This window comes from Aspergillus chevalieri, chromosome 5, assembly GCF_016861735.1.
Source record: "Aspergillus chevalieri M1 DNA, chromosome 5, nearly complete sequence".
Lineage (NCBI taxonomy): Eukaryota > Fungi > Ascomycota > Eurotiomycetes > Eurotiales > Aspergillaceae > Aspergillus > Aspergillus chevalieri.
In genome coordinates this window covers 2,039,565-2,064,519 of record NC_057366.1, presented here as the reverse complement: position 1 = coordinate 2,064,519, position 24,955 = coordinate 2,039,565, and the positions used below count along the sequence as shown (strand labels likewise).

The window sequence follows — 24,955 nt, the reverse complement described above, 5'->3', positions numbered from 1 at the left end:
AATCAATATCTACTACATGAATAATCATAAAACCAAACCGAATCCATCAGAAACAAAAATGACAAACATCGCGATTAAGAGTCACCTGCTGCAGCGGCACCTCTTCCACGTGGCGCACCCCGGCCTCGGAATGCTCCCCGGAAGCCCCCGCGGCCACGACCACGTCCACGTACATCCACGGAGGCAGGCGGCGGGACCTGGGAATAGTTCTTAGGCTGGAAGTTCGGGTTGTTCTTGAAAATTCCCTCATCCGGGTTGCGATTGTCCAGCGCGTGGTACCCTCCTCGACCATAGCTTCCACGGCCTCTGCCGTTTCCGCGAGGACCAGTTGGGGGCACACCGTTGTTAGGATGAGGACGGAAAGGCAAGCTGGTTTGCTGGGGTCCGCCACGGCCACGGCCTCTTGGTGCGTGTCCGTTGCCAGCCACAGCACCACGGTAGGAGCTCTTCAACGGAGGAGGAGCCGGTGCGCTTCTCAGCTGGCCCTGCCCATTTGGTCCCAGAGGTGTTCCATAGCCAGCAGTCGTCAGAGGCGAGATATGACTCTGTGCCTGTTGGCTTGCGGCTGCTCGGGTACTGGCGATCAGCTGTCGATACGACACGTTCAACACGGAAGAGGCTAAGACAGTCTGGCCTCGGAAGGGTGAACATCTATCTCCCAATGTTGTGCCGCTCATGAATGTAGCATCGAATACGACGTCGAGCAATAGCGCCCGTGGCGTGCGGGTAAGGCCAATAACAGTTCCTCTGGTGGCGATTGGCACTTTACCGGAGTCCTGGGCGTAGACAACACGGTCCCCAAGCTTGAAACTCTGGTTTCCAAGTCGCTGTTCAACATCCGAAGGGCGAAGAAGTGCACTTCGAGGGACACCGCGGATCTTCTTAGGCAACATCGGCGGCAAGTTCTGATTATATGCGTCCGCGTCCTGTTCGATCACCTTGACCACATCCGAGTCGAGTTGTTCAGCCTCGAGAGGGACCCTCTCAAAACTCTTAGCCTCGATCGACTTCAGCCAGTCCCGGATATCCTTCATTTTTTGGAGAGCAACCTCCTCAGGGTAGAAGTCGGTGGGCTGATACCGGTCACGCTGAGGGTTTGCCTGAATACCCGCAATAAACTCCGGGAAATTGATCATATACTGCTGCAACAGGTTGACCGCTTTTGGACTGAACTCCCAGCCTGAATCTCCACGGCGTGAATAACCAAGAACCTTCTGCTTCTTCGCTTCGAACTTCAAGTTAAGTCCCAGGTTTACGCGCTGGCCTTCAATGTCAACGCTGAATGAAGATGTGATCTTCGCCAGCACGAGGGGATTCAAATGTAAGCTTTTCGCAATGGCATAGGAAGGCATGTATGGACAGAACTTCTCCGCTTCCCGGGCACGTTCCTTTCCAAATTCAGGGTCTCGCCCTTTCACAGAAGCAATCATACCGTTGACCTTGCCGTCATCATGGCCAGTAATATGAACGGGTCTACCGTAGTTGAAGTCCCCGAGGAAGAAGGCTCGAGATCCCTCGGGGAATTCCTCCTCAATCGGCAGGGCCTCCCGTTCGATGAATCGTTCGTCGGGGTTCACTACTTCATCGACGATCAACTGAAGGGCATAATCGGTCTCCAGCCCAGGGATGTCGGCAAATTCCTTCATGGTGGCGCCCTCGTCTGTCTTGAGCAATCCCTTGAGCATTTGGACATGGACCATTGCCTCCACAGGGCCGATGATCGTGCCCAATCGTTTGCTATAGACACCTTCAATCCTATCGGCCTTTTTGCTCCACCGTTCAATCTCTGGAGGGGAGTGTGGGGTAGCAACAACATACGGCGATCCTTCAGGAAGCGTGTAGTCAAATAACTCATCGGAAACGCGGACGACGAAAGCTTCCTGGAGGAAAGGATACCCCACAAAAACGCGCTTCCCTAGTTTAGACTTGGCCAGTTCACTAGTCGACCTGCTGCCGGGCTCGAGAAGCGTAATGACCATGCTTTCGTTACGGCTCTCTTGCTGAAACACGGTTACTCCGTGGAAACCTAGTTGACCGACATGCGGCAGAGTCTTCAGGCTGGGGAATCCAGCTAACGCTGCAGCACCTAGTTGTACGCCTTCAACCAACCCAATATACGGTTCCAGGCCATCCATGGTAGGCAAATCAAAGACGTTCTCGATGCAATGGCAATGCGGGATTTCGGGAAAGACGCCAGGAAGGGACGACGGATATATGAATTGTACATCGGGGGAGTAGGTGAACTTGAGACTGACGCCAAAATCGTTCCTTGTCTTTTCTTCAGGGGTCAAAAGGTTCTCTCTCTTATCAAGGGCATCCAATAAGCGGCGTTCCTCGATGAACGGGATTTTGACGACAGCCTCCCATTCCATCTTCTTCCCGTTCATGTCCAATTCGAAATCGCGAGGGTAGAAATCGATGATAGGCGATTCAGGCGAGGTCATCAGATCCCGATAGGCAGGAGGGACAATTTTCTTGCTTCGGTCAGGCAGAACACCCATAAGCTGGTCGAATGGCCGGAACGGCTGGCCAAGGTTGAAATTCACATCGGCGTTCAAACCATGTTTCACATCTAAAGGAAAGGCCTGTTAGGATAAATCACTGTGAAACGCACTGGAGCACTAACCAGAAATCATTGGAGCATAATGATAGCGGAAGAACCAGGGCCAGGATGCAATGCCTCTGTAATAGTAGTATAGTACCCATTGAAGACCTTGAAAGTAGTTCTCGGTCAATTCTCTCATCTCCTCATGGCTTTCCAAGCCCCAACCAAATTTGCTCTGGTAGTAGTTGTTTTTCCACTCCTGAAACTTCATTTCGTACTTCTTCTCCGCCGCCTCCTGGGCCTCCTCGGGTGACAGCTCTTCCACCTTGGCGTTATCATACTTCCGGATGATACGATGAACGGCCATGGAAGCTTCTTCATCTTCCTCATCGTCATCGTCATCATTTTCGCTCGCAGGGAGTTGAAGCCGGAGAAACCGGTCACCATGCTCATCAGGGACCGTTGTCCATGGCAGTCGAAGATCTTCCGCGAGCTGTTCAAGAAACTTGCGATCACGAGCTGGAAGCGTAGAAGGAAGGTCCAAAGGTTTCGGCTCCACCGCCTTTTCAGGTCGGTTTAGAACGTACTTTTTCACGTCTTTGAAAAGTTTCTTCTGAGCCGGGGTGACTGTGAGGCTCTTGGGCTTCCCATTTGGTTCCGGGACACCTTCATTCTTCTTGGCGCGAATCCATTGCGCGTCCGAGTACTCGGCCTCGAAGAAGCGATATTCCACGTCACTCAGAGCATTAACAAGCATCCCTAATCGTTCACGGTTGATAACACCTTGTTCATTGATGTAACCACCCATTTTTGGCAAGATATCCTTGTAGATCTTGAACATCAAAGCCAAGGCACCCTCGTTGATATGCAGATTCGGCAAATTAGGCAAAAAGTCGTTTCCGACAAAGAATGCCATAAGGATAAAGTCATCAATAACCCGCTCCATGTCAAAATGGAATCCCAAAACGCCTTCCTGCTCCAATTCTTGGAACTCCAACTCCAAGTACTCCCGAACCATGCAGATATGCAATAAATAGAAATTTTGATGCTCAAGTTCTTTGGGCTTCTTCTGAACCTGTCGACCAAAAGTGACCTCTTCACGAAGAAGACAGAAATGGGGATCATGGCTGAGAAGTCCCAGCATGATAAGATCGGCATCAAGACCGTAAAGACAATGGCGAAGATTCGAATCGTAACCGGGCTGTGCTTTCGAACGCCGGATGTATTCCATGATCTTGTGTTCACCTTCACCCGGTACCTCATGACCAGACAGAACAATATCAACTCCTTGCCAATCCTTGTCCTCCGAGATCTTCTTGTTGACAAAATACTTCAACTGTTCTGTCAACTTCGCCATGAACTCCGTTCCTGGAGTGATACAATTGCTGTCGAATGCATCCTCCTTTGGCATTTCCATTCCCTGACTGATAGCCTTCTCCTTCGCTACTTCGGCGTCTAGAGCTGTCCGAAACCGTCGCGCACGCTGTTGGTTCATCTTCGCGCGGGGCGCAACACCATCAACGGCCATGAAGAAAAGCTTTTTTGGCTTGATCTTGCCGTACAGGTGTTCGATATAGTTGAATATAGCGATGAACATTTGATCCTCCGTCATGCGAAACGTTGGTGAATCGCTGTCCTTGTGCGTACAGTTGTGAATAATACCGTTCATGTCAAGATATAGATTATCGAATTCAGGTATCCGGTTCTCTGCGATGAGCATCGAGATGGCCGGATACCGCTCACTCAGCCAGCGAAAGAATTTCGGAACACCCATGATGAATCAAGCGTCAACGGTAATGTCGTTACAAGAATACAATACAGGTAGGGGTAAAAAATTCGTCTTTCAATCGTCCGTTTGGTTCGTCGGGTCGTCGTAGTCGTCGTCAGAACTCAATGAAGAACCCAATTTCACAAAGGATATACTCAGAAAACGACAGTGTGGTCGTAGACAAAAAGAAAGCACCGGGTATCCTCAGAAAACGTGCGAGGCAAAAACAAAAACAGATAAGAACAAAATACCCCAGACTAATTGGAAAGGGAATACAATAAGGAAAGAAGTGATAAAAAAAGAGGGCGATAGAAACGCCGTTGAGTACAAGTTGGCAAGTAAGATTCCTTGTGGCAACGAAGTGGGAGGTTCCAACTTGCCCGCAGTCGCTCGGATAACAGTCATCATCATGCCAAGCCTGTGCTTTCCGCATCGAGTCTAGTGGATTCGAGACGCCCATTAACGCGCCTGGACGGGGAAACGTCGCGTTTCTCTAAGAAAGACGAAGAGAGCTTTCCCTGCTCGCAACACTAAGCTCTGCTTGTCGAGGACCCCGACTAGCTACCATTTACACCACTCTTGAGAATTTTTAATACTCTTTTTGTGTGACGATTGAGACTCCGGTATTCCTTTCGCGTAATTTTTATAATTTTCGTTCCTGGTTTCGCATTCTCAGACCACCATGGATAACTACGAGGAAGGTAGGAATCAGCTCTGCAATTACCTTGTTTTGCACAGAACTTTTGCTGACGTTGCTCTCGGATGCAGGATTCGAAGAGCAGGAGGAGAGAGAAGAAGAGCGCACTGAAGAAAAGATCATCAATGAGGGTAAGAAGGGCTGACTGCAAACCCACAGATTTCGCCGTGACCGGAAGCTAAAACAGGATTCACGTTGTTTAGAATACAAGACATGGAAAAAGAATGCACCCTTTCTCTATGACATGATTCTTAGTACGGCTTTAGAGTGGCCGACTTTGACAACACAATGGCTTCCGGATAAGCAAGAGTATGCACTCACTAGTCAAATCCCGTTACACCCAGTTAAGTCTGCTCATGTTTTCTCAGAGTCCCAGACAAACCCTACTCAACCCATCGCCTATTGATTGGTACGCATACCTCGAGCGATGCGCAAAACTATCTGCAGATCGCCCATGTGCAGCTTCCAAACCCCACCGCTCCCAACCCCGATGATTACGACGAGGAACGAGGCGAGATTGGCGGATATGGGGGTAGCTCCAAGAAGGCCCCGATGGAGATCAAGTTCAACATTGTGCAAAAGATCGACCACAAGGGTGAAGTCAACAAGGCACGGTATCAACCGCAGAACCCAAACGTCATTGCTACCATGTGCACGGATGGAAGGGTGATGATCTGGGATCGCTCGAAACACCCAAGTCTGCCAACGGGGACAGTGAACCCTCAAATGGAGCTTCTCGGCCACACAAAGGAAGGCTTTGGGCTTAGCTGGAGTCCGCATGTTGCGGGTCATCTTGCGACAGGTAGCGAGGACAAGACTGTTCGCCTCTGGTAAGACGATGAAATTCCTGTTTCGAACAAATTATCTAGGTACTAATTGTCTTGTAGGGACTTGACGACATACACGAAGGGTAACAAGGCTCTCAAGCCTTCTCGCACGTTCACACACCATAGCTCGATCGTCAACGACGTCCAGCACCACCCCCTCCATTCGTCTCTCATTGGCACCGTATCCGACGATATCACTCTCCAAATCGTCGATGTTCGGGAAGCAGACACGACTCGTGCGGCCGCTGCTTCAGCCGAGGGCCAGCACCGCGATGCAATTAACACTATTGCATTCAACCCGGCTGCGGAGACGGTTTTGGCTACTGGATCGGCAGACAAGACTATTGGTCTATGGGATTTGCGTAATCTGAAGAGCAAACTTCACGCACTCGAATTCCACAACGATTCTGTTACCTCAATCTCCTGGCACCCGTTCGAGGAGAGCGTCTTGGCCAGTGCAAGTTACGATCGTAAGATCATGTTCTGGGACCTTAGTCGGGCAGGCGAGGAACAAAGCCCCGAAGATGCACAGGATGGGCCTCCGGAGCTGTATGTATCTCCTCAATTTTCCTCTATTATCTTGAAGACATATGCTGACTTGAAACGATTTACAGTTTGTTTATGCACGGTGGCCACACTAACCGTATCTCCGACTTCAACTGGAATCTCAATGACCCTTGGGTTCTTTGCTCCGCCGCAGAGGACAACTTGCTGCAGGTCTGGAAGGTGTCGGATGCCATTGTTGGCAAGGATCTGGAAGATGTGCCGACTGAGGAATTGGAGCCTTGATATGGCACTGGGGAAACGCATATGGATACATGTACGACGTGATTTTCACTCACTTCTTGTATTGATTGTTTTACTTCTAAGCAAGCCAGATGACGTTCAGAATTTGAAAAGGACTCTATTTGCACCTGTTTATGCATGCGTGGCGCCGAGCGTCTTGACCAATAGCTCTAGGGAGATTGACGAACTGCAGAAGACTTGTCATTTAGTCGCATAGACCCGCAATTGATCTTCCATATCAGCCCTACTAGGCATATCTTACTATTACTCAAACCCTACTACGTACAAAGTACATACTAGGGAATACTACTCTAGCCCATACTCTGTAGCTCTCTCACACCATCTTAACCCCTCACCGGGAATATCATATAGCATGCCTTTCATTGGTCCGGTGTCCTGGGCGGTGAGAAATGACAGTAATCGGGGAACTGACGCCGGGCAGACGAAAAAAGCCGCCCCCGCGGCAAAAAAAAAAATATATACACTTAACTTCACTATCTCATCGTCAACCACCTGTTTCCCATTACTTTTATTATTTGAATTGGTGATTGGAATCTGATATTTATGTTTCTTGAAGCGCTTTTATCCTGCTCCTTATTCGTCTAATTTTGACTACCCGTTCTTCTTCTTCTCTTTATCTATCACTGAACTCATGGCTTCTGGGTCGCCCCCGGAGGGGCCGAAACCGAAGTCGGCCATTCCTCCCCATGTTCTTAATGGTAGTTCACCTCTTCATCTCTCTTCTGGTGCGCGTGCTGCCCGTGAGCGCGAAAGCCTCAATTCATCTATCCTTTCATCTTTCTCTCCGCGCATACCGGCTGAGTTTGCTTCGTCCGAGACAGAGACACAATCCGCTGGCGATTCCAACGGTATCAATGCCAACAGAGAGGACCAGAACGGCCCGACTCCTGCAGTGCGCAGCTCAGGTAGCTCCAGGTATGTCGCTGGTGGACTATCTATTGCATTCGAGAAATTGACAAGCAAATTTCAGACCTACTCTGAACGACCCACCGCGCGATCCAAGAGATGAGGGAGGCCCACTGACTCCGCCAGCGACAGTCAGTCGACCAGCGAGTCCTTATACTCTGGCACCTCCAATTGATTTTGATGGACTGAGCTGGCCTTGTGAGTGATGCGATCATGGCTATTATGCGCCTGGTGCTGTGTCTGACATCGTTCTCTCTATGCAGGCCCCGGAACTAGGGAGCGACTTGAGTCAACCCCAGAGCAGGTGGAAGAACGGGTACAGAAGCTTGCAGGCGCTGTACGAACAATCTTCGAGTGCATTGGAGAAGACCCAGAAAGAGAAGGACTGCGGGAGACACCAGAGCGTTACGCCAAGGCCATGATGTATTTCACCAAGGGTTACGAAGAGAATGTCCGGGACCTCGTCAATGGCGCCGTTTTCCACGAGGACCACGACGAACTCGTTATTGTCAAGGATATTGAGGTGTTTTCCTTGTGTGAACATCACATGGTGCCATTCACAGGAAAGGTACGAAAAGCTACCCCTTCTTTCTCAGAGCGCCTTGGCTAACCAAGTATCTAATTACAGATGCACATTGGATATATTCCGGACCGTCGTGTCCTCGGTCTTTCGAAGCTCGCTCGCCTTGCGGAAATGTTTTCGCGGAGACTTCAGGTGCAGGAGCGTCTCACTAAGCAGGTCGCCTTAGCCATCTCAGAAGTCTTAAAGCCGCGAGGCGTAGGAGTCGTTATGGAGTCCTCCCACCTATGCATGGTGATGCGTGGGGTGCAGAAAACAAGCAGCACCACCACGACAAGCTGTATGCTGGGATGCATGCGGTCGAGCGCAAAGACTCGTGAAGAGTTCTTGACGCTCCTGCATAGATAATGAGATTTCAAGCCCTTGCTTGTGCCATATATTTGCTATCCTCGTTTAACAGTGGATATCGTTGATGGCGTTGGAGTTTCGGTGGCTTACCTTTCAACAGGTTATTGGGTTACGGCATGTTGCTTTTTTTTTTTTTTTTCGAATATCTTGCGAGCTCTGGTGTTGCTTTCTCGTTTTTTTTTTCTTTTTTTTCCTTTCTGGATGTTGCTCCGACCATTTCCTTGTTCTTATACATGTTTCTGTCTCTCCCGATGAGAGAAGATGATCTTGCTTCGAACTGTGTACTTCAACTCATGGGTTCTGTGTAAATTATGGGGTATTCTCTCTGGGCGCGTTTGGGCTGTTTCAACACTTTGACTCTTTCCCCCCCCCCTCAACTCAAACCAATACTGTCCTACGTGATGTTGATATCTATGCCTCTTTTAAGTCATGTCCTCCTTTGTTTGATATTCATAATGACATACTGTATATATCTGTTCCTCTCAGAACTCACTGGAAGTGTTGTGTTTTTGAAAGAGCTCCATTATCAAGGTTCCATTTCTCATTCTTTTCTGTTTTCATGACAAACAACTTTCCTCACAGGTCCAAGCCCTAGCCATTCACTGCTTCAATCCCACCTATGAATCACACTCATAAAACTCCAGCTTCATGCCCTTTTCTTCATTACTTCTCACTTTCTGCCACCGCCTCAGAACAATCCAAAGGCCATTCAACTTTAGAATATCCAGTGTGTCAGCCCTAAAGAGCCTTTTGACAATTCCACTCCAAATCAGAATAAACGGGTTACTAACGTTAGTAAATATGCCGCAGACAAGAAACGTTCGTGAGGTTCTCGAGGCCTCTGAGATTTTGCTGCAAATGTGCGACTTCAATCATAGCCAGCCCTCAGCGCAGTCAGATCAGCGGGTCCCTGCAGCTGATTCGGGCGGTAATGCGACTCAAGGCACGAGCCCTGCAGCGAGCGAGACCACTGGTGGTAATACACGAGCCAATACTCGAGCGCTCATGCGGACGGCGGCGATGCCCAATGCAAACCAACCTCGTGCTCGGCCAGTAATTGGACAACAGGGTTCTCATCATCGAGTCAAGTCAGCTCCTGCGTCGAATGCGAATCAGAAAATGTCTCAGCTGGCTGTGCCCGAGCAGAGACTTATTCCCATGAACGCAAACCAGTCTTTGCAGGCCTACCTAATTCACCAGCAACGCATCGCTGGTATAGCGCCACAAGATATGATTTCCATGCCAGACCAGCAACAGAACACCCAGTCGCAGCCAGGACCGCAGCCAGGAGGCCAGGGTAATACGCCTTCTCTGGTCCAATTTTCACGCGAAGGCTCTGTTGTGTTCCCCCAAGTGGCTCCCGCGAGATTTGATGGCGTTCTTTTGCCACCTCCCTCGTCGACGGCTCAAGCTTCTGGGGCGCCTCAGTCCGTTAGATTTGGAGCGACGAGTGACCCTGCCAATTATGCTACTGGAAGGACGGTCCAGTCAATGAACGAGAATATGGACCCGCGATGCTATTTGGCTGGTCGCGAGGAATGTAAATTTGGCGCTTCTCATCCGCATAGCCCTACAACCAACAGCGTGCAGCTTCCTTGGCTACAAAGCCTGAACAATACTCCTGCGAATAGACCCAGACATGGAGCCGCGTCTCAGGGAACGAGAGTCCGCCGTCACTTCAACCCATATTTGAACTTTCCTGGCGTATTGACCTCATTCCCACAGCTGCTGGCTAGGGTTATCGATTTGTTTGAATTAGACGATTTCCTCAACCTGTATGCGGCTTCCAAACGCTTCTACTCCTACGTGAAAGCGAACCCTGAAGCAACCATAACACGCTTCGCGTTTAAGCGCTTTGGTGACACTGCTCAGATTTTTGCTCATCCATGCTACCAGAAGTTTACCGTTTACAGTCGCGGCCCTAGACCCGAAAACATCCCCGGCCAAGTGTTGGAGATACGCCCATCGCCGAGATGGCTTAAGATGCTCGACTCCAGAGAAAAAGTTGTCAACGACATCATGAATTTGTTCGATCAGAGTGGCTATACCCTTACCTCTCGCTGCGTGGGAGTGCTGAAAAAAATTTGGTTCCTCATGGACATCCCCGACAATCGCCGTCGCACCTTCGCAGTCCAGAACAAATACCTCTGGTCGGACAATGAAATCTTCTACGCAGTGTTCATCTTCGCTCAGATCGAGTCGCGCTTCACCCATAACGTATCCGGAACCCCACGCTCAGGTTTCCGACGCCTTCTCCTGGGTCAGAAAGGGTTGACTCTGCTGCGCGACGCATTGAAAGGCACCGCCCTCCGCACGAACTACGAAGTTCTGAGAGAGTTTATCCGGTGGAAATACGTACCAACGCCTGACGAGGCTAACATGTTCCTTTTCGGTGTCCCCGCTGGCGAGCACGGTCTGCTTCAGTACGAGTACTATGGTCGCACTGCGAATCGGGAAAAACTGCAGCGGCCTGATGACCTTCTCTTGAGAGAAATGGCCCGGCGTCAGTTGGATATGGGGGCTATGTATGCGTGGGTCTACGTGCAGAGTGAAATGGATCCGTCCTTGAAGCGCGATTATCAGCTTGAGCCTGAGACTTCGTTTCTTCACCTGATTCTTTATGAGGCAAAGAAGAACAGCGATGAGCCATCAAACTGGTGGAAGGATGCGGTGGTCGATAACTACTGTGAGGGATCTATCTGATGCTTGCTAGTTGCTTTCCTTTGGGACCGACGTTGGTCAAGTTCAGGAATATCTTCGCCATTGATATATCTATTCATGATGTACTAAGCAAGTTAAATGATAGATGGTAAACGATCTTTGCATTTACCTTGGAGTCGATAATAGGCAAGTTACTCCATACGGAATCGTTGTATATCTCAAGCCACAGCTTATATGTGTGGCTTGCTCGATAATGTGGCGGTGCAAACGTATCATTCTCCGCAGTTGCCAACCTCAGCCTGACCACACGACCGACTACTCCTCCCACTGGCAGCAGCGGCTTACAAGCCAAGGCTTCGTATCAAGATATTGCAAACACCGGGTCATTTCCATCTTTTTATCTATATAGATTCTCTCTATTCTGAGCCCTTCTCTGATTTGTTGGGGTGCATTGCCACGCCGAGCGCAGAGGATTCCCCCATGGCAATCTCCCATCGCCGCCCGTTCATTATCGATCAAGACACACTTTCGAATTTCGCTTGTACCATACCAACGGGCAACGATAATATGGTCCGGGATGAAGAACCAATCAGGGACGGAGACCTCTGTTCTGTTCTGCTTTGCCATCATGATAACCAGTTTCCGCAGACTTCTGTGATAATTAATGATCATCCAAAGCTATGGTCTTTCTCCTCTGTCAGGTAGGCACCCAGCGTTTTGGTCGGTCCAGACTATTGGGACCAATTTCAGACATGAAAGGGTAAGTAAATCCCGGCAAACTTGTTGGATCACAGGCAAGAATAGAACTTGTGAGCGTATGAATTTCACAGGTGTTACCTGATCTTGCCACAAGTTACTTTCGACACTCTAGAGGATGATTGGCGCTTGGATTATACCAGGATTGGATTATCTGCCGTAAACCATTGGTTGGACTTCGTTTACTTTGTTTTTTTTTTTTTTTCAAGATTGCATTGCAACCATTGTTGGCCGGAAATGCCTCAAAGGGCCAAATTCCAGCACAGTCCTGGGTGCTCTACTCTTACTCTTGAGTACAATTTAAGGCGGTGGGCAAAACGGACTGTCAAATCCCCTTGAATGATTGCAGGCTGTTTTTCCGACATGCTGCGCTGCAGCTCCATGGCTGTCGATGTGGGAATGACCGTGTCCGGAGACAACACTCCGCAAAGCCTCACATCGAACATCACGACGGACAGTTCCCTAGCGATTGGTCCTCTTTTGCTTGCCGTCAAGCGTGCTCAGTTGTTGCCATTTTGCAATACGTAGATAGATCTATGTTCTCAGGCGAAAGGATAATCTGACCGACAACGAGCGGCATGAAAACACCACGTCTTACGCCAGGCGCGGGAAGCGAAGAGCGAGAAGAAAGAGAAAAAGAGAAGAGAAAAGAGAGAAGAAAGCAAGGAGAATACCTTGCAAGGACTGGAAACTCAGATGGCCATTGCGAACCGGGCTTGAACAGCTGCTTTTTCCGCCCAAAGATGAGCCCGGCATTAGTGGGAGCAGTCAAGGGAGCCACCAAGAAACTGACCATTGCAGCTTGGGCTTCTCCAAGATACATTCAAGCAAACTGTGATGTCCGAGTGGCACTCAGTCAAAGTGCCTGAAATTCTCGAGCAGCCGCGTTCATTCGTAGTAGAATCGCGAGACAGCAAAAACATGCGGCGTTCGGGAGGCAATCTCTGTCGCATACTCCACGGAATTAAACCACCTCGTAGACACCACAACTTCACTTTCCAAGCTTCGTGCATAATTATCTATAGAGATCGAGGTGAGTCATTCCCTTTCCCTTCAAGTAACATTCTCTCTCTTTTTATTCTAACATTCCCTTACTCCCTCGACAGGCTCATCTGCCCGGAAAAACCACGCTTCCGCACGTCCCAAAATCCTCCCCCGAAAAACCAACGAACGACCTCACAGGACGGCGCACCGACGCTGAACTAGGCGAAACGACTTGGCTCCACTCTGAATCTCCTGCGCTCTCATCTACAGGCTAATCTAATTACTTTCGTCGCCCTCCCCAGTTGTCCAGTCGGCTACCAGTCTTACTGGTTATCCGTGCTTCTTTTTCCGGTCTCCTATTTTAAACCCCATGCAGTGCAGACGATTACATGGCTGGGTCCCGTAGGAGTCCGGTGTTGAGAGACGAGTGGAGCGCCGCCAACAACGCCAGTGATCACGACAGACAAAGGCCTCGACACTCTCGTCCTTACAACCGTGATAGGGGCAGGGACAAACATCGGGATCGAGACCGTCCTCCCCGGCCCAAATACGGCGGATCAAATCGTCCGTTACGGTCGCCGCCACCCTCGCGTGCATTTGGTCGTCCCGGCCGCGAAGGGCCTCACAAACCTCGCGATTTGCCTATAGATACACCGAGAGCTCGTTCCCCTGGTCCGTCAGAAAGTGGAAGGAACATAGGTTTTCGTCGTTTCTCGCAGTCTTCAACAGATCATCTGGATTACCGTCCGTGGGAAGCCGAAAAGGAACCCCGAAGAGACGACTCCCCATCGGCACCACCGCCGTCAAAACGCAAAAGGACGCGGAGTCCATCGCCTGGTCGCCCTCCACACCGTCCTCCCCATCCTCCGCGCCATCCTCGTCAACACCGCAAACACGGCCAGGGTTTTGACCGAGGCTCTTTTCCCCCGAAACGTGGACGTTTCCCAGGTCGCGGTAGAGGCGGTCGTGGGCCACCTAGACGAGGGAAAGACCGGCGTCGGAACGATTTTGGACGCGTCGGTTCTCCAGCGAGAGATTCGTTGTCCCCCGGCCGTGGAAGAGATTCTTTTTCACCACCACCTCGTAGGTGGTCACGCAGCCCCCATCCGGAGGACGATTTTGAAAGAGATTTCCGTCATCGATCTGTGTCCCGTCATTCAGCCCGATCTGTAAATTCTAAGGTCTCGACGCTTTCTCACCGTGATTCTAGAGGCGACCTGGAAATGAATTCGACCAGGCCAATGCGGTCTAACTTTGACTCCGCCAGATCGCCTTCTCCTTCCCGGTCAGGTATCGACGCGGACGACGCCAGTGTTTCTGGTGACGGTGATGCTCCACGCTCCCGAACTTTCAAGCCACTTGTTGGCACCAGACACTTTGAGACATCACCGCAATACACAACGTCAAATTCCCCTCGCCCTACGTCTCCGTACTCGTCGGGTCGGGGCTCATGGGGTGGACAACCTCCATATAATGGACAGCAGGGGTGAGTCACCTATCATAGATGCAAATTTTTTTTTCTCGAATTTGGATTGGGCTAATCGGACATGCTATACTACTCAGGCGGTCTCCTCCATCTCAACAGAATAGCTATCCTCCTCCCCCGACTGGTCCGCGGAATCAGCAAATTTCTTACAGCAGGCCCCCGAGTCAATCACCATATCATGGTGGCCACTCTGGATACCGCGGTGGTTACCAGAATCAAGGCCGTCGCTTTTCTGGATCTAACGGTGGGCCTTCTCCCCGTGGTCGAGGTCAATTTGACGACCTCCAGTGGGCTCCAACACATCCCCGAAATTGGAACGGTCCTCATAGCCCGCACACAGCGTCCGGTCAACCGTCACAAAGTCCACCACCACCGCCCCCGCCAGATGATCGAAACTCTCCCCGTTTCAAAGAAGGTGGCCATCCTTTCCAACCAGTGAGCAGAGATCATCCACTAGAAACTGAAGGGCCAAAGCCCACTCCAGAACAGAATGATACCCAAAGGATGCCACCACCTGGACCACATCCCACCAATGCACCTACCGGCCCAAGCAAAGGCGGCAAAATTAGCTTTGCTTTCAAAGCAAAACCTACACCAGCTCCTGTGCCCAAGCCAGTCCCGGATCTTGCCCAGAGAATGCAGCCTCGGGAACCTCCACGGATTGCTGAACCTCCGCCGCCTCGCAGGATGATGTCTGGACCACCACCCAGGTTTAAGCCTGATCCACGATTTGATCGTCGTGGAGGACGTGATCGAGATAGGGACCGTGATCGTGATCGCGATAGGGGTAGACACGACCGACGTGATTTCCGTGAGTCCCGCGGAGGATTTCGTGAACCCAGGGGTGGCCGACGAGGAGATGATCGTCGGTTCGATCGTTTTGATAGAAGGCGAGGAGACAAACGGCCGGACTTCCGTCCTGGACGCCGCAGGACACGCTCCCCTGACCGTGATCGAGGTTGGGGACCCGAGCCAGAGCCAGGATTCGAGCGGGAGCCAGAGCCAGAGCCAGAGCCAGAGCCGGAACCGGAACCGGAACCGAGGAAGCAAGTCAAGATCATGACCCGACCGAAGCCACGCCCTACTTTGCCCGAAGAGTTTGCCCAATCCGACTCTGTATATTATCGAAAACCTGGGAATGAATCAGTCATTGGTGCAGGCACCTACGGAAAGGTTTTCAAGGCTATCCACATTTATACCCAGCAAAAGGTGGCATTGAAGAAGATTCGAATGGAAGGTGAAAAGGATGGATTCCCTGTCACGGCTGTGCGTGAGATCAAACTGCTCCAACATCTACGAAGCCACAATGTGGTTAGTTTGCTTGAGGTCATGGTTGAACGCAACGAGTGCTTCATGGTGTTCGAATATCTTGCCCATGATCTCACTGGTCTGATCAACCATCCTACATTTACGCTCACCGCTGCCCACAAGAAGGATCTAGCCAAGCAAATGTTCGAAGGTCTCAATTACCTTCACCATCGCGGTGTTCTCCATCGTGATATTAAAGCCGCGAACATCCTCATCAGCAACACGGGCTTGTTGAAATACGCAGACTTTGGTCTTGCCCGGTTCTTCTCCAAAAGCCGCCAACTTGATTACACAAACCGCGTGATTACGATCTGGTATCGACCACCCGAGCTTTTATTGGGGGAAACCCGCTACGGGCCGGCGGTAGACGTCTGGAGTGCGGCTTGCGTGTATGTTGAGATGTTCACGAAGAAGGCCGTCTTCCCTGGCGAAGGAGGTGAGATCAGCCAACTCGACAAACTTTATAATGCCCTTGGTACGCCAACCCGGGCGGAATGGCCTGATATTGTGGAGATGCCTTGGTTCGAATTGATGCGACCGGCAGAGCGCAAGCAGAGGATTTTTGAGGAACAATATGGCACCGTTCTAAGTCCCGCCGCCCTGGATCTGGTGTCCAATATCTTCCAGTATGATCCAGCGAAACGGCCCACTGCTGAGGAAGTATTGGCACATCCTTACTTTGTGTCTGAGGAACCAAAGCCTCAGCAAGCCTTTGAGTATGTCTTTTTCTTTTCTTTGTCTATTTATTCACTGGTTCTTGTTACTAACCACTTCCTCAGGTTGGAGAAAATCGAAGGCGACTGGCACGAATTCGAATCCAAGGCACTACGCAAGGAGAAAGACCGGGAAGCTCGTCGCGCAGCAGAATACCAGAAAGAGAAACGAAAGGCAGCCTCATCAGTGTCCCAGGCCGAGAGGGATCCGAAGCGTGTCAAGCCGGACTTTGGTGGAGAGCATCCACCAGCACCAGCACCGGCCGATGTTTAATTCATTTTTTTCTTCCTTTTTCCTTTCATTTTCTTGACGAGATACCAGGGTGGTTGATATTGCTGGATATGCTTTTTTTTTTTATTTGGATGGGACGTCAAAGTTATAGAGTACATTTATGTCTGAACAGCTAGGAGATCATAAATGGAATAAATATACAAGAGTCTGACTATCTTCCCAAGTAACGGTCAGTAATTGCGACCACACACTAGCTTCACAGATTTTATCAAGGGAAACGCCATCAGACTTTGCCTTTAGGACCTCACGCTCAACCAGCAATACAGCATAGAGACTGAAGTGTAGTTATAGCGGTTGAGCATCTCGGATTACCAGAGTACGATTGGTTCTTCATAGGCGATACATTGTGTTTGTCGGGAAGGAAGCAAGATGAAACAGTACGCACCCATCGTATTACTTTGATCAAAGGACAGATCACATAGACAACTTGTATTCATATTAGTCGAATCTAATTGTGTCGTCTCATCAACAACTATACAGAGTCAAAAAGGAATGTCCCGTCTATCAGGTCATCACCGCATCATGGAAGCCAGAAAAGCCCTCGTGATGATGGTTTTAGAAGCGGTATTTGTTCTCGACACACGCATCGGAATCGCCAGAGCAGTGGAAGCAGTAAAAATACGCAGCCAGCGATGATTTGAGTCGGTGGTCTTGATATTTGGTGAGAAGAAAAGAGGAAGAAGGGAAGGAAAAAGGAAATCGAGAAAAATATAAAAAAGCGTCGTCGGAAGTGGAAAAACTCGGCGGGAGTAGGCGGCGGCGGGGCTGGACGGTGATTGGGTCAAGCTCCGGATCTCCAATTCTTCTCTTCTTCATCTTTTTCGATCCCCTCTCACTCACTGTCTCTTCCACTACTATTACTTTCACTTGTCGCTCTCCCTCTTCCTTCCCCTCCTTTCCCTTTTCCGTCGCTAGCATCAAGATTTACAAGATCTATTCAGTAATCTCTACTTCCACGCCACGATCACGACTTTCTTATTACATTTGCATCGCCCACTTTCTGTATCGCCATATTACGATCCCTTAGTTGCATCCGGTCTTTTACTTTTTGAACCACATTTGTTACTCTACTTTTTTATTAGAGTGTTTTATTATTGCGCCTGTCAATCGTCGGTGGTGTACTCGGTCTCTCACGGTTGTTCCGGTTCTCCCTGATGACCGCTCCTTTTTTGGGCTGTCTCAGAATTTGTCTCGATGGATAACGCCAATCTGTGGACGCGCCGGACCAAGTAAGTCGCACTGCCAGACTTGCACATCTCCAATGAAATGGGAAAGGGAAAACTAACCATTCCGGTGATTTGTCCAGCTCTGCCAAGTTGTCACTGTCCATGACGGGACCCGACGGCAAGGATGGTGGTGCCAACCTTCCCCGCAGTCACACCTCGAAGCGGTTTGGTCCCGATAGCTCCCATGGCCGTTCGAATCCCTTTAACGCAATATCCCCTCTCTCCGGTGGTGTCGCATCCCCTTCCACGAATGCCTCGTCCGCGTTTGGTTTAGGTTCCGGTGCTTTCGCCTCGTTCGGTGCTCCCAAGACCCCCGGCGCTTCCTCCGACACCGGCCCCTCGAAGGCTCCCGGCGACAAACGAGACATCAGCACCACCGAACAGACTGTGACAGAGAGCCAGAGGGTCAGGGGTTCTGGTGCCGGCGCCAAAGAGCATCCCTTGAAGTCCACCTGGGTGATCTGGTACCGTCCCCCTACACCTAAATACTCCGACTACGAAAAATCTACCATCCCCCTCGCATCTATCTCGTCCGTGGAGAGCTTTTGGTCGGTATACGCCCACCTCAAGCGACCCTCTCTTCTCCCTACCGTTTCCGATTACCATATCTTCAAGAAAGGCATTCGTCCAGTATGGGAGGATGATGCAAATAAGAAAGGCGGCAAGTGGATTGTACGGTTGAAAAAGGGTGTGGCTGATCGATACTGGGAGGATCTCCTGTTGGCTATCGTTGGCGACCAATTTGCAGAGGCAGCCGACGAGGTTTGCGGTGCTGTTCTCAGCGTGCGAAGCGGCGAGGATGTTTTGAGTGTCTGGACCAGGATTGACGGTGGGCGCAACATTAAGATCAGGTATGACCTTTCTTCCTATATAGCTTCTTTCTTCTCATACTAACTTGACTAGGGAAACGATCAAACGTTTGCTTTCCTTCCCCGCTGACACCAACATCATATGGAAAAGCCATGACGACAGCATTGCTCAACGCTCTGCGATTGACCAGGCTCGTCAAGAAAAGGCCAACCAACATCACCATAACAACCACAACAGCCACCATCATCACCTTGGAGCCGATCGACGAAGAACGACGGCCAATGACGACTCTACTGGGGATAAAGGAAAAGGGACGGCGTCGTGATATGCTTTATCTGAGCCTGGATTAGGGCCCTGTACAGTATATGGGAAACGCAATAAAAGAAAAAAAGAAAAACACAAAGAAGCCATTGGGATGCGTTTAGGACCGGGGTACTGGGCGAATTCTACATTTGATTTCTGACATCTATCATTAGGTTCATGCTTGATGTCGCTAGGCGAAAGGAGCTTGATGCGTAGTGAAATGCATTCATATTTGATGCCGTGTCTGTCAATCTGTCAATCATGTACTCCGTATTCCGTACTCTGTCCTCTTCTTTACTCTTTGTATCTGTTTGTCCCGTCTTACCCAAAAGGAAAAAAAAAAAAAAACGCGGAGTAGGCAGAAAACGACCGCCTTCGCAACTAATTGCGATAATCCAATAATCCAAGAGACCGATCCGTCTCTCTTCCGTCTCCAACTATAAGACAAGACAAGATAGAATATCCTGGCCTTTCTGGTCATGCAATGATCCCCAGGGTAGACACATGCCGCCGGTTGGAGAGAACTGTCACATTTGCAACCCGTCCGGTTTCGCGAACAACGCCTTGATCCTGATCCTCCACGGAGCGCCGACGATTCCCCATCTCCTCTACGACCCTCTCATGCTATCTCCGACCAGACAACGCGGACTCAGACGTCCGGTGTGAGGGATGCCGCTTTGTCTTTAGGGTTTTCTTTTTCCGGTGTATCTATGGATTATAGCGAGGATAATTTCCAGCTTGCAGATGTGGGTATCTTATTATTTTTTTTTTCTTCTTTGATCTTCTTCTCTACTGGGGGCTATGCTCCGTCTGGACCTTTTTTTATTCTTTCCTTTTTGGAGGTATATGTGGAAGCTGACATTCTTATGCTTATCCTAATAGATCGACTTTAGCTATGCCGACGACAGACTCCGACGATCTACGCAAAAACCACGAGCTGTACGTTCCTTATTGAGCCAGACCATTCCCCGTCCAGTAGTAGGGATGAGTCGTCTGTAAATATATCTTTGCGTCAAGGATTCAGAATCGGGGCTGTGCGGTGCTAATATGCTGGGTGCTTAGGACGGGGCAGCAAAGGCCGATGCGACATGAACCTACATCGAATGACGAGAAGCGGCTCTTCCCTTCCTATGTGTACGTCCTGACGATAATTTGATATAAATTGGGAGGGGTTACGGTTCTGATTTGCTCTACAGAAAGAAGAACGGTGGCGTGCCGATCGTACCGGGGCAGACCGTTGCTACGACGAAGAAGACGAAACCGGGACAGGTATGTCGCTATTAGGGCATTCCATCATCCTTGTTTTACTATCCCTCGGTCTAACAGCTACAATATAGCAGTACTCAAACAAACCTGTCGACCGGATATCGCAGAATTCAAAGCAAAGCGGACCGTTTTGTGCGCGGGGAAAGAAGCCGAATGCTCAGAAGGATTATTTAACCAAGGCAATTGACAACGCAGCGTCACGCCTCCAACACGCTCCTACCTTCGAAGCCTCCAACAGACCTGCTAAACGCCAACGTCGCGATTCCCAACGAGCGCATAATAATGTTTCCAGCCTCTCGGATAATGACGACGTGATGGAGCAAATCGCACCGATTTCAAGCACACCTCCAATGCCCGAACCTTCATCGCCCACGTCTCCATCGAGAAAGCAAACAAAAAACCGCGTGTGGGAGCCTAGTGAGGATACGATTCCAGAGTCTGTTCCACCCGATAGTGACCATGATGAGCTTTTTACGGAGAATGCGGCCAAGGAAAGACATTCTTCTGCGTCGGACATCATCGCATTCCATTCTAAGGGTCTGAACCAGGCTCCCCGGCCGGGAATTCTACAAAGCGTCGAGATCCAAGGACCGAAAGTTGCCCCGAAAATGAAATCGACTGCAAGTCCTTCCGCCTCAAATAGGAGGCGAAGCTCGTCCGACAGCTCGGATGAGTTACAGGGTGCGGTAACCGTTCGACCAGTGCCATCTACTTTGCCGCTTCGTAAGGAAGACGTCAGCAGCGCATCCTACCTGAGGTCATCGCCCTCCGATATTCGCTCAACAACATTTTCGCCCAGTGGGTCAGAAAACAAGAAGAGTCGTAAAAAGAGGAGGAGGGGTCAACACGAACAAGGCCATCGGTTGGATGGACCCAGTCGGTCATTCGAAGCATCTCAAGTTCAATTTGGCTCGGTCCAGCTACGCCCGTCAAGCGAAAAGGCTGTTGAAGTAAATCTTGACGCTACTCATTTATGGGTTGTTGGGAATACACCTGAGTCGTCGATAAAACAAGAAATTCTTTTAAACAAGATCATGCAGGTTATTTACGGAGAAGACACGAGTTGTAAAATTCGTCTAGGGCTGTCGAAGATGGAAGGGCAGTGTAATCATATGGATATCGAACTAATAACGCCGGAAGTTAAGGACGAGCTATTTCACTTGTTGCAGGGTCTTCGTATCAAGATCAAACGCAAGCCAAGGTACGCTCGCCCGCCCCCTCTGTTTAGGCACCCCAACCAATGCTTACATGTGGCTAGTGAATGGATGGACCGCACTTTCAAGAACACCGAAAGGGAATTTGCCTGCTTTTCCAATAAGTTAAAGCGTCCTAGTATTGACAGCGTCTCTGAGTCGATTCCTGAACCAGAGACAGAGACGTCCAAGCGCTCGAAGATTTCCGAGTCTCTCCAAGTTGACGATAGAACTATTGCACCTTTGAATGATGCCGACGAACACCCTACCAAGTCCCCAGATGTTCCTACCGATGAGCGTATCGGGTCTGATGACACCGCTCACGCTCATCCTACGAGAGTGAGCACGAGTAACTCGATCGAAATCCCCGTTAAGATATATTCGCCTCCAGACCCCCCAATCAATCGGCAAACAAGATCAACAATGCTTCGCGCAGACCCAGAACCGGCCACAGTCATATGTGACGACGACGATGACGAAGCAAACGACTTTGTACCGCAGCCGTCTGCTAGGACATTTGCGAAATGGGAAAGGTCACTTTTGTACCCGCGCTTCGGCAAGAAAAAGGCTGAAGTGGATGCTCAGGATTGTGAGCGCCTTCGCTCCGATGAATTCCTGAACGACAATCTCATAGGGTTCTATATGCGCTTCTTGGAAGATCATCTGGATCGCACCAACAAAGCGGCTGCGAAGCGGGTTTACTTTTTCAATTCTTATTTTTACGCGACGCTCACTAATAATCCCAAGAACAGGAAGGCCATCAACTATCAGGGCGTTCAGAAGTGGACTCGAAGTGTGGATATCTTCAGCTATGACTACATTGTCGTTCCCATTAATGAGTCTGCGCATTGGTATGTTGCTGTCATATGCAACTTGCCTAATCTGCAGAGGATTTTGAAGGGAACTCCGGAGGCCGACAAGCCACTTTCCAATGATAGCCAAGAGCCTTCCTCTCAGCCTGGAGGTGAGGTCCGGGCGGTTCCAGACATGCCAGCGTCTAGTCAAGAAGTTGCGCAAGGACAAGGAGGGCCAGAAGAACAGAAAGCGAACCCCGAGCCTGCCAAGGAAGAAATGGCACGGCAATCAATGGCCGCAATGACACTGCATGACAAGATGGAGACCAGCGGCAGACCAGCGCAAGAGACTCCTGCTTCTGATGAAGACTGGCCCGAGAAAGAGGAGAACCCGGATCCATCTCCCGTGAGATTTACCAGCCCTCCCAAAACACGGAGTGGCGCTCAGCAAACTTCAGAAGACGCATCGAAACCCACAGCGTGGTCTCAGAAGTCAAAAAAGTCAAAGAAGAAGTCGCGTGGACCACGTAACGCGCGAGACGCCCGGGATCCAGTAATAATCACCTTCGACTCGTTAGACCTGGCCCGGTCGCCTACCATCAGAAATCTGCGTCAATATTTGTCCGAAGAAGCCAAGTCCAAGAAGGGAATCTCTATCGATACTACGTTGGTTGGTGGCATGCGGGCTCGCTCCATCCCATTACAATCCAATTACTCAGATTGTGGGTTATATCTGTTGGCGTATGTGGAGAAGTTTGTTCAAGATCCGGATGGGTTCGTGTCGAGATTGCTTCGAGGAGAGATGGATCAGCGTACGGATTGGCCTCCTTTGTCGTCCGGTGTTCTACGCCAGCGTCTGCGCAAGTTCCTCGATGACCTTTACGATGAACAAGAGCAGCTTAACCGTGAGGGGCTGGGCGAGAAGCGCGTGATGGCAGATATGCGGCCGATTTCTTTCTTGCTCGGGGAGTGGGAACCAGAGCCTGCGAGGGAAGAAGACAAACCCGATACGGACGCGCCTCAGACAAGGCTCTCATTACAGCCAGAGAAGGCCTCGTCACAGCCGGAAAAGACGACTCAACTCTTTCCATTATTTCTTCCTCCCCTGGAACCTGAGAACCATCCAGAAAAGGCCCCCGAGACCAAGGCCTCAGTTACAGGTCCTTTTCAACCTCCGTCTCTATCCTTATCTCCCGGAACTTCTACCCGCACTGGGAAACACAAAGGAGCCCGTATGCCAGAAGCCGTGCAATCTGTGCACGACAAACTCACTCAACCTGCGGAACAAAAATCTGACGGAGACACAGTCGAAGTCCCCGACAGTCAAGAGCCAGAACATGGGACTTTGGATCTCACGTCGCCGCAGAAGAAAATCGGTGCACAGCCACCGGTCCCCGGGCCGGAGAAGAAAGATGACAATGCCGTTACCGTCGATGACGATAATGTCGCCGTGAAAGCGAGCCCTCCTGCTCCTTCGAATGATGGAAAGAAGGAGAAGGAGAAAGAGGCTGAGGTGCAAATTAGTGGAACGCCCCCACCGCCTCCAGTGGAGACGAAGTCTACTAAGAAGAAACGCAAGAAGATAGTGGGGGAATTGGGAGTATTGTAGATGATTTACTTGTCCTGTTATTTCTCGTATCTTTGTTCATTTGCTTGTTACATAGAAGGCCCGGGTAGTGGCATTGGGTTCTGGCGTTTCGAGAGGGTTGAGCATAAGATACCAATTGCATACTTATTTTCAGTTGATTTATCTTTTTATTTTATGTTCTAGTACCCAGATGCAACCATAAATTTTGTGTATATCATCCCAATTCCAAATGCAATATAGACACCCCATGAAATCCAATCCAATCATCACCACTCACTTTCGTCAGCCCCAACCCACCACGCCATCTTATCCCTCTTAAACGTCTCAAAATCCCACTCCACATCCTCCAACCTCCCCTCCCCAGCAACATACACATAAGCTACCGCATTCACGTCCTCCTCCCCTTCATCCGCAAACTCCGCCCCCGCCGCATCCAGCACATCCCTCAAATGGCCATCCGGATTCGTTTGATCATCACTTTGTTCCTGGCTCAATGACTCCCGCAACGTCCGCACCTTGACTAGCTTGCGCGTGTACTCGGACCCCTCGAAGATATCAAGACGATGGATGTCGCCGTCTGTTAGGCCCGAGACTAGCGTTCCGAGGACGGATGCTTTGCGCGTTGATCCAGTTGACTCTTGCTCTTCTCCTTGCGATTGAGACTGCGATTGAGGCTCTGTTGCAGGGGTGATTCCGGGGTAATCGGCCCCGCGTACGCGGTGTCGTCGGTAGCCGTGGAGGATGGCTGGTTGGAAGGTGAGGAGGTCCTTTTGCCAGGGTTCTGGGTCTGGGCGGCCGTGAATTACGCGATGGAGGATTTGGGGGGCCATTAGGGTACCTATGTGTTTGTTAGTGGTGTGTTCTGATCTCTGGCGGATGGTGAAGTGGGGTTATCGTTGTAAATACAGGCTTGGATTGGACTGGTGCATACATACCGTAGAAAAAGACGACGTGTTCTCCCATTTTGAAGCAATTAAAGAAAGTCTTTGGTTGAAGTATGGAATGAACGAGTGTAGTTGACAGATTGGTTCAAGCTGCTGATGAGGGGTTGAACCGTCTTTTGATATCCGAATGAAACAAGTAACCTCAATCTAAAA

At 50.2% G+C, this 24,955-nt stretch overlaps 8 protein-coding genes across 8 annotated transcripts; 6 read left to right on the top strand and 2 right to left on the bottom strand.

Annotated features, from left to right (window-relative positions):
• Nucleotides 1-74: 74 nt before the first annotated feature.
• Nucleotides 75-4,319, bottom strand: ACHE_50729S (chromatin-binding exonuclease XRN1; the record flags this gene model as incomplete). The annotated part of the gene is made up of 2 exons (XM_043280478.1): nucleotides 75-2,572; nucleotides 2,627-4,319. 2 exons carry the CDS (start codon nucleotides 4,317-4,319, stop codon nucleotides 75-77), a joined length of 4,191 nt encoding a protein of 1,396 aa, XP_043138053.1.
• Nucleotides 4,320-4,995: 676 nt separating this feature from the next.
• Nucleotides 4,996-6,626, top strand: HAT2 (WD repeat RBAP46/RBAP48/MSI1 family protein; the record flags this gene model as incomplete). Its single annotated transcript, XM_043280477.1, has 6 exons — nucleotides 4,996-5,014; nucleotides 5,082-5,141; nucleotides 5,214-5,319; nucleotides 5,379-5,840; nucleotides 5,898-6,386; nucleotides 6,452-6,626. The coding sequence occupies 6 exons, from the start codon at nucleotides 4,996-4,998 to the stop codon at nucleotides 6,624-6,626; spliced, it is 1,311 nt and encodes a 436-aa protein (XP_043138052.1).
• Nucleotides 6,627-7,275: 649 nt separating this feature from the next.
• GCH1 (GTP cyclohydrolase I) lies at nucleotides 7,276-8,478 on the top strand (the record flags this gene model as incomplete). The annotated part of the gene is made up of 5 exons (XM_043280476.1): nucleotides 7,276-7,369; nucleotides 7,466-7,559; nucleotides 7,615-7,748; nucleotides 7,814-8,118; nucleotides 8,179-8,478. 5 exons carry the CDS (start codon nucleotides 7,276-7,278, stop codon nucleotides 8,476-8,478), a joined length of 927 nt encoding a protein of 308 aa, XP_043138051.1.
• Nucleotides 8,479-9,279: 801 nt separating this feature from the next.
• Nucleotides 9,280-11,181, top strand: ACHE_50726A (uncharacterized protein; the record flags this gene model as incomplete). Its single annotated transcript, XM_043280474.1, has 1 exon — nucleotides 9,280-11,181. The coding sequence occupies one exon, from the start codon at nucleotides 9,280-9,282 to the stop codon at nucleotides 11,179-11,181; it is 1,902 nt and encodes a 633-aa protein (XP_043138050.1).
• Nucleotides 11,182-13,268: 2,087 nt separating this feature from the next.
• On the top strand, nucleotides 13,269-16,660 carry CTK1 (putative protein kinase; the record flags this gene model as incomplete). Its single annotated transcript, XM_043280473.1, has 2 exons — nucleotides 13,269-14,365; nucleotides 14,443-16,660. The coding sequence occupies 2 exons, from the start codon at nucleotides 13,269-13,271 to the stop codon at nucleotides 16,658-16,660; spliced, it is 3,315 nt and encodes a 1,104-aa protein (XP_043138049.1).
• Nucleotides 16,661-17,872: 1,212 nt separating this feature from the next.
• On the top strand, nucleotides 17,873-19,039 carry ACHE_50724A (eukaryotic translation initiation factor 4E; the record flags this gene model as incomplete). The annotated part of the gene is made up of 3 exons (XM_043280472.1): nucleotides 17,873-17,907; nucleotides 17,985-18,755; nucleotides 18,808-19,039. The coding sequence occupies 3 exons, from the start codon at nucleotides 17,873-17,875 to the stop codon at nucleotides 19,037-19,039; spliced, it is 1,038 nt and encodes a 345-aa protein (XP_043138048.1).
• An 873-nt stretch (nucleotides 19,040-19,912) lies between these two features.
• ACHE_50723A (SUMO protease ULP2) lies at nucleotides 19,913-23,879 on the top strand (the record flags this gene model as incomplete). The annotated part of the gene is made up of 5 exons (XM_043280471.1): nucleotides 19,913-19,956; nucleotides 20,080-20,151; nucleotides 20,214-20,286; nucleotides 20,355-21,484; nucleotides 21,542-23,879. 5 exons carry the CDS (start codon nucleotides 19,913-19,915, stop codon nucleotides 23,877-23,879), a joined length of 3,657 nt encoding a protein of 1,218 aa, XP_043138047.1.
• Nucleotides 23,880-24,124: 245 nt separating this feature from the next.
• ACHE_50722S (gamma-glutamylcyclotransferase family protein) lies at nucleotides 24,125-24,821 on the bottom strand (the record flags this gene model as incomplete). Its single annotated transcript, XM_043280470.1, has 2 exons — nucleotides 24,125-24,696; nucleotides 24,794-24,821. 2 exons carry the CDS (start codon nucleotides 24,819-24,821, stop codon nucleotides 24,125-24,127), a joined length of 600 nt encoding a protein of 199 aa, XP_043138046.1.
• Nucleotides 24,822-24,955: the final 134 nt, after the last annotated feature.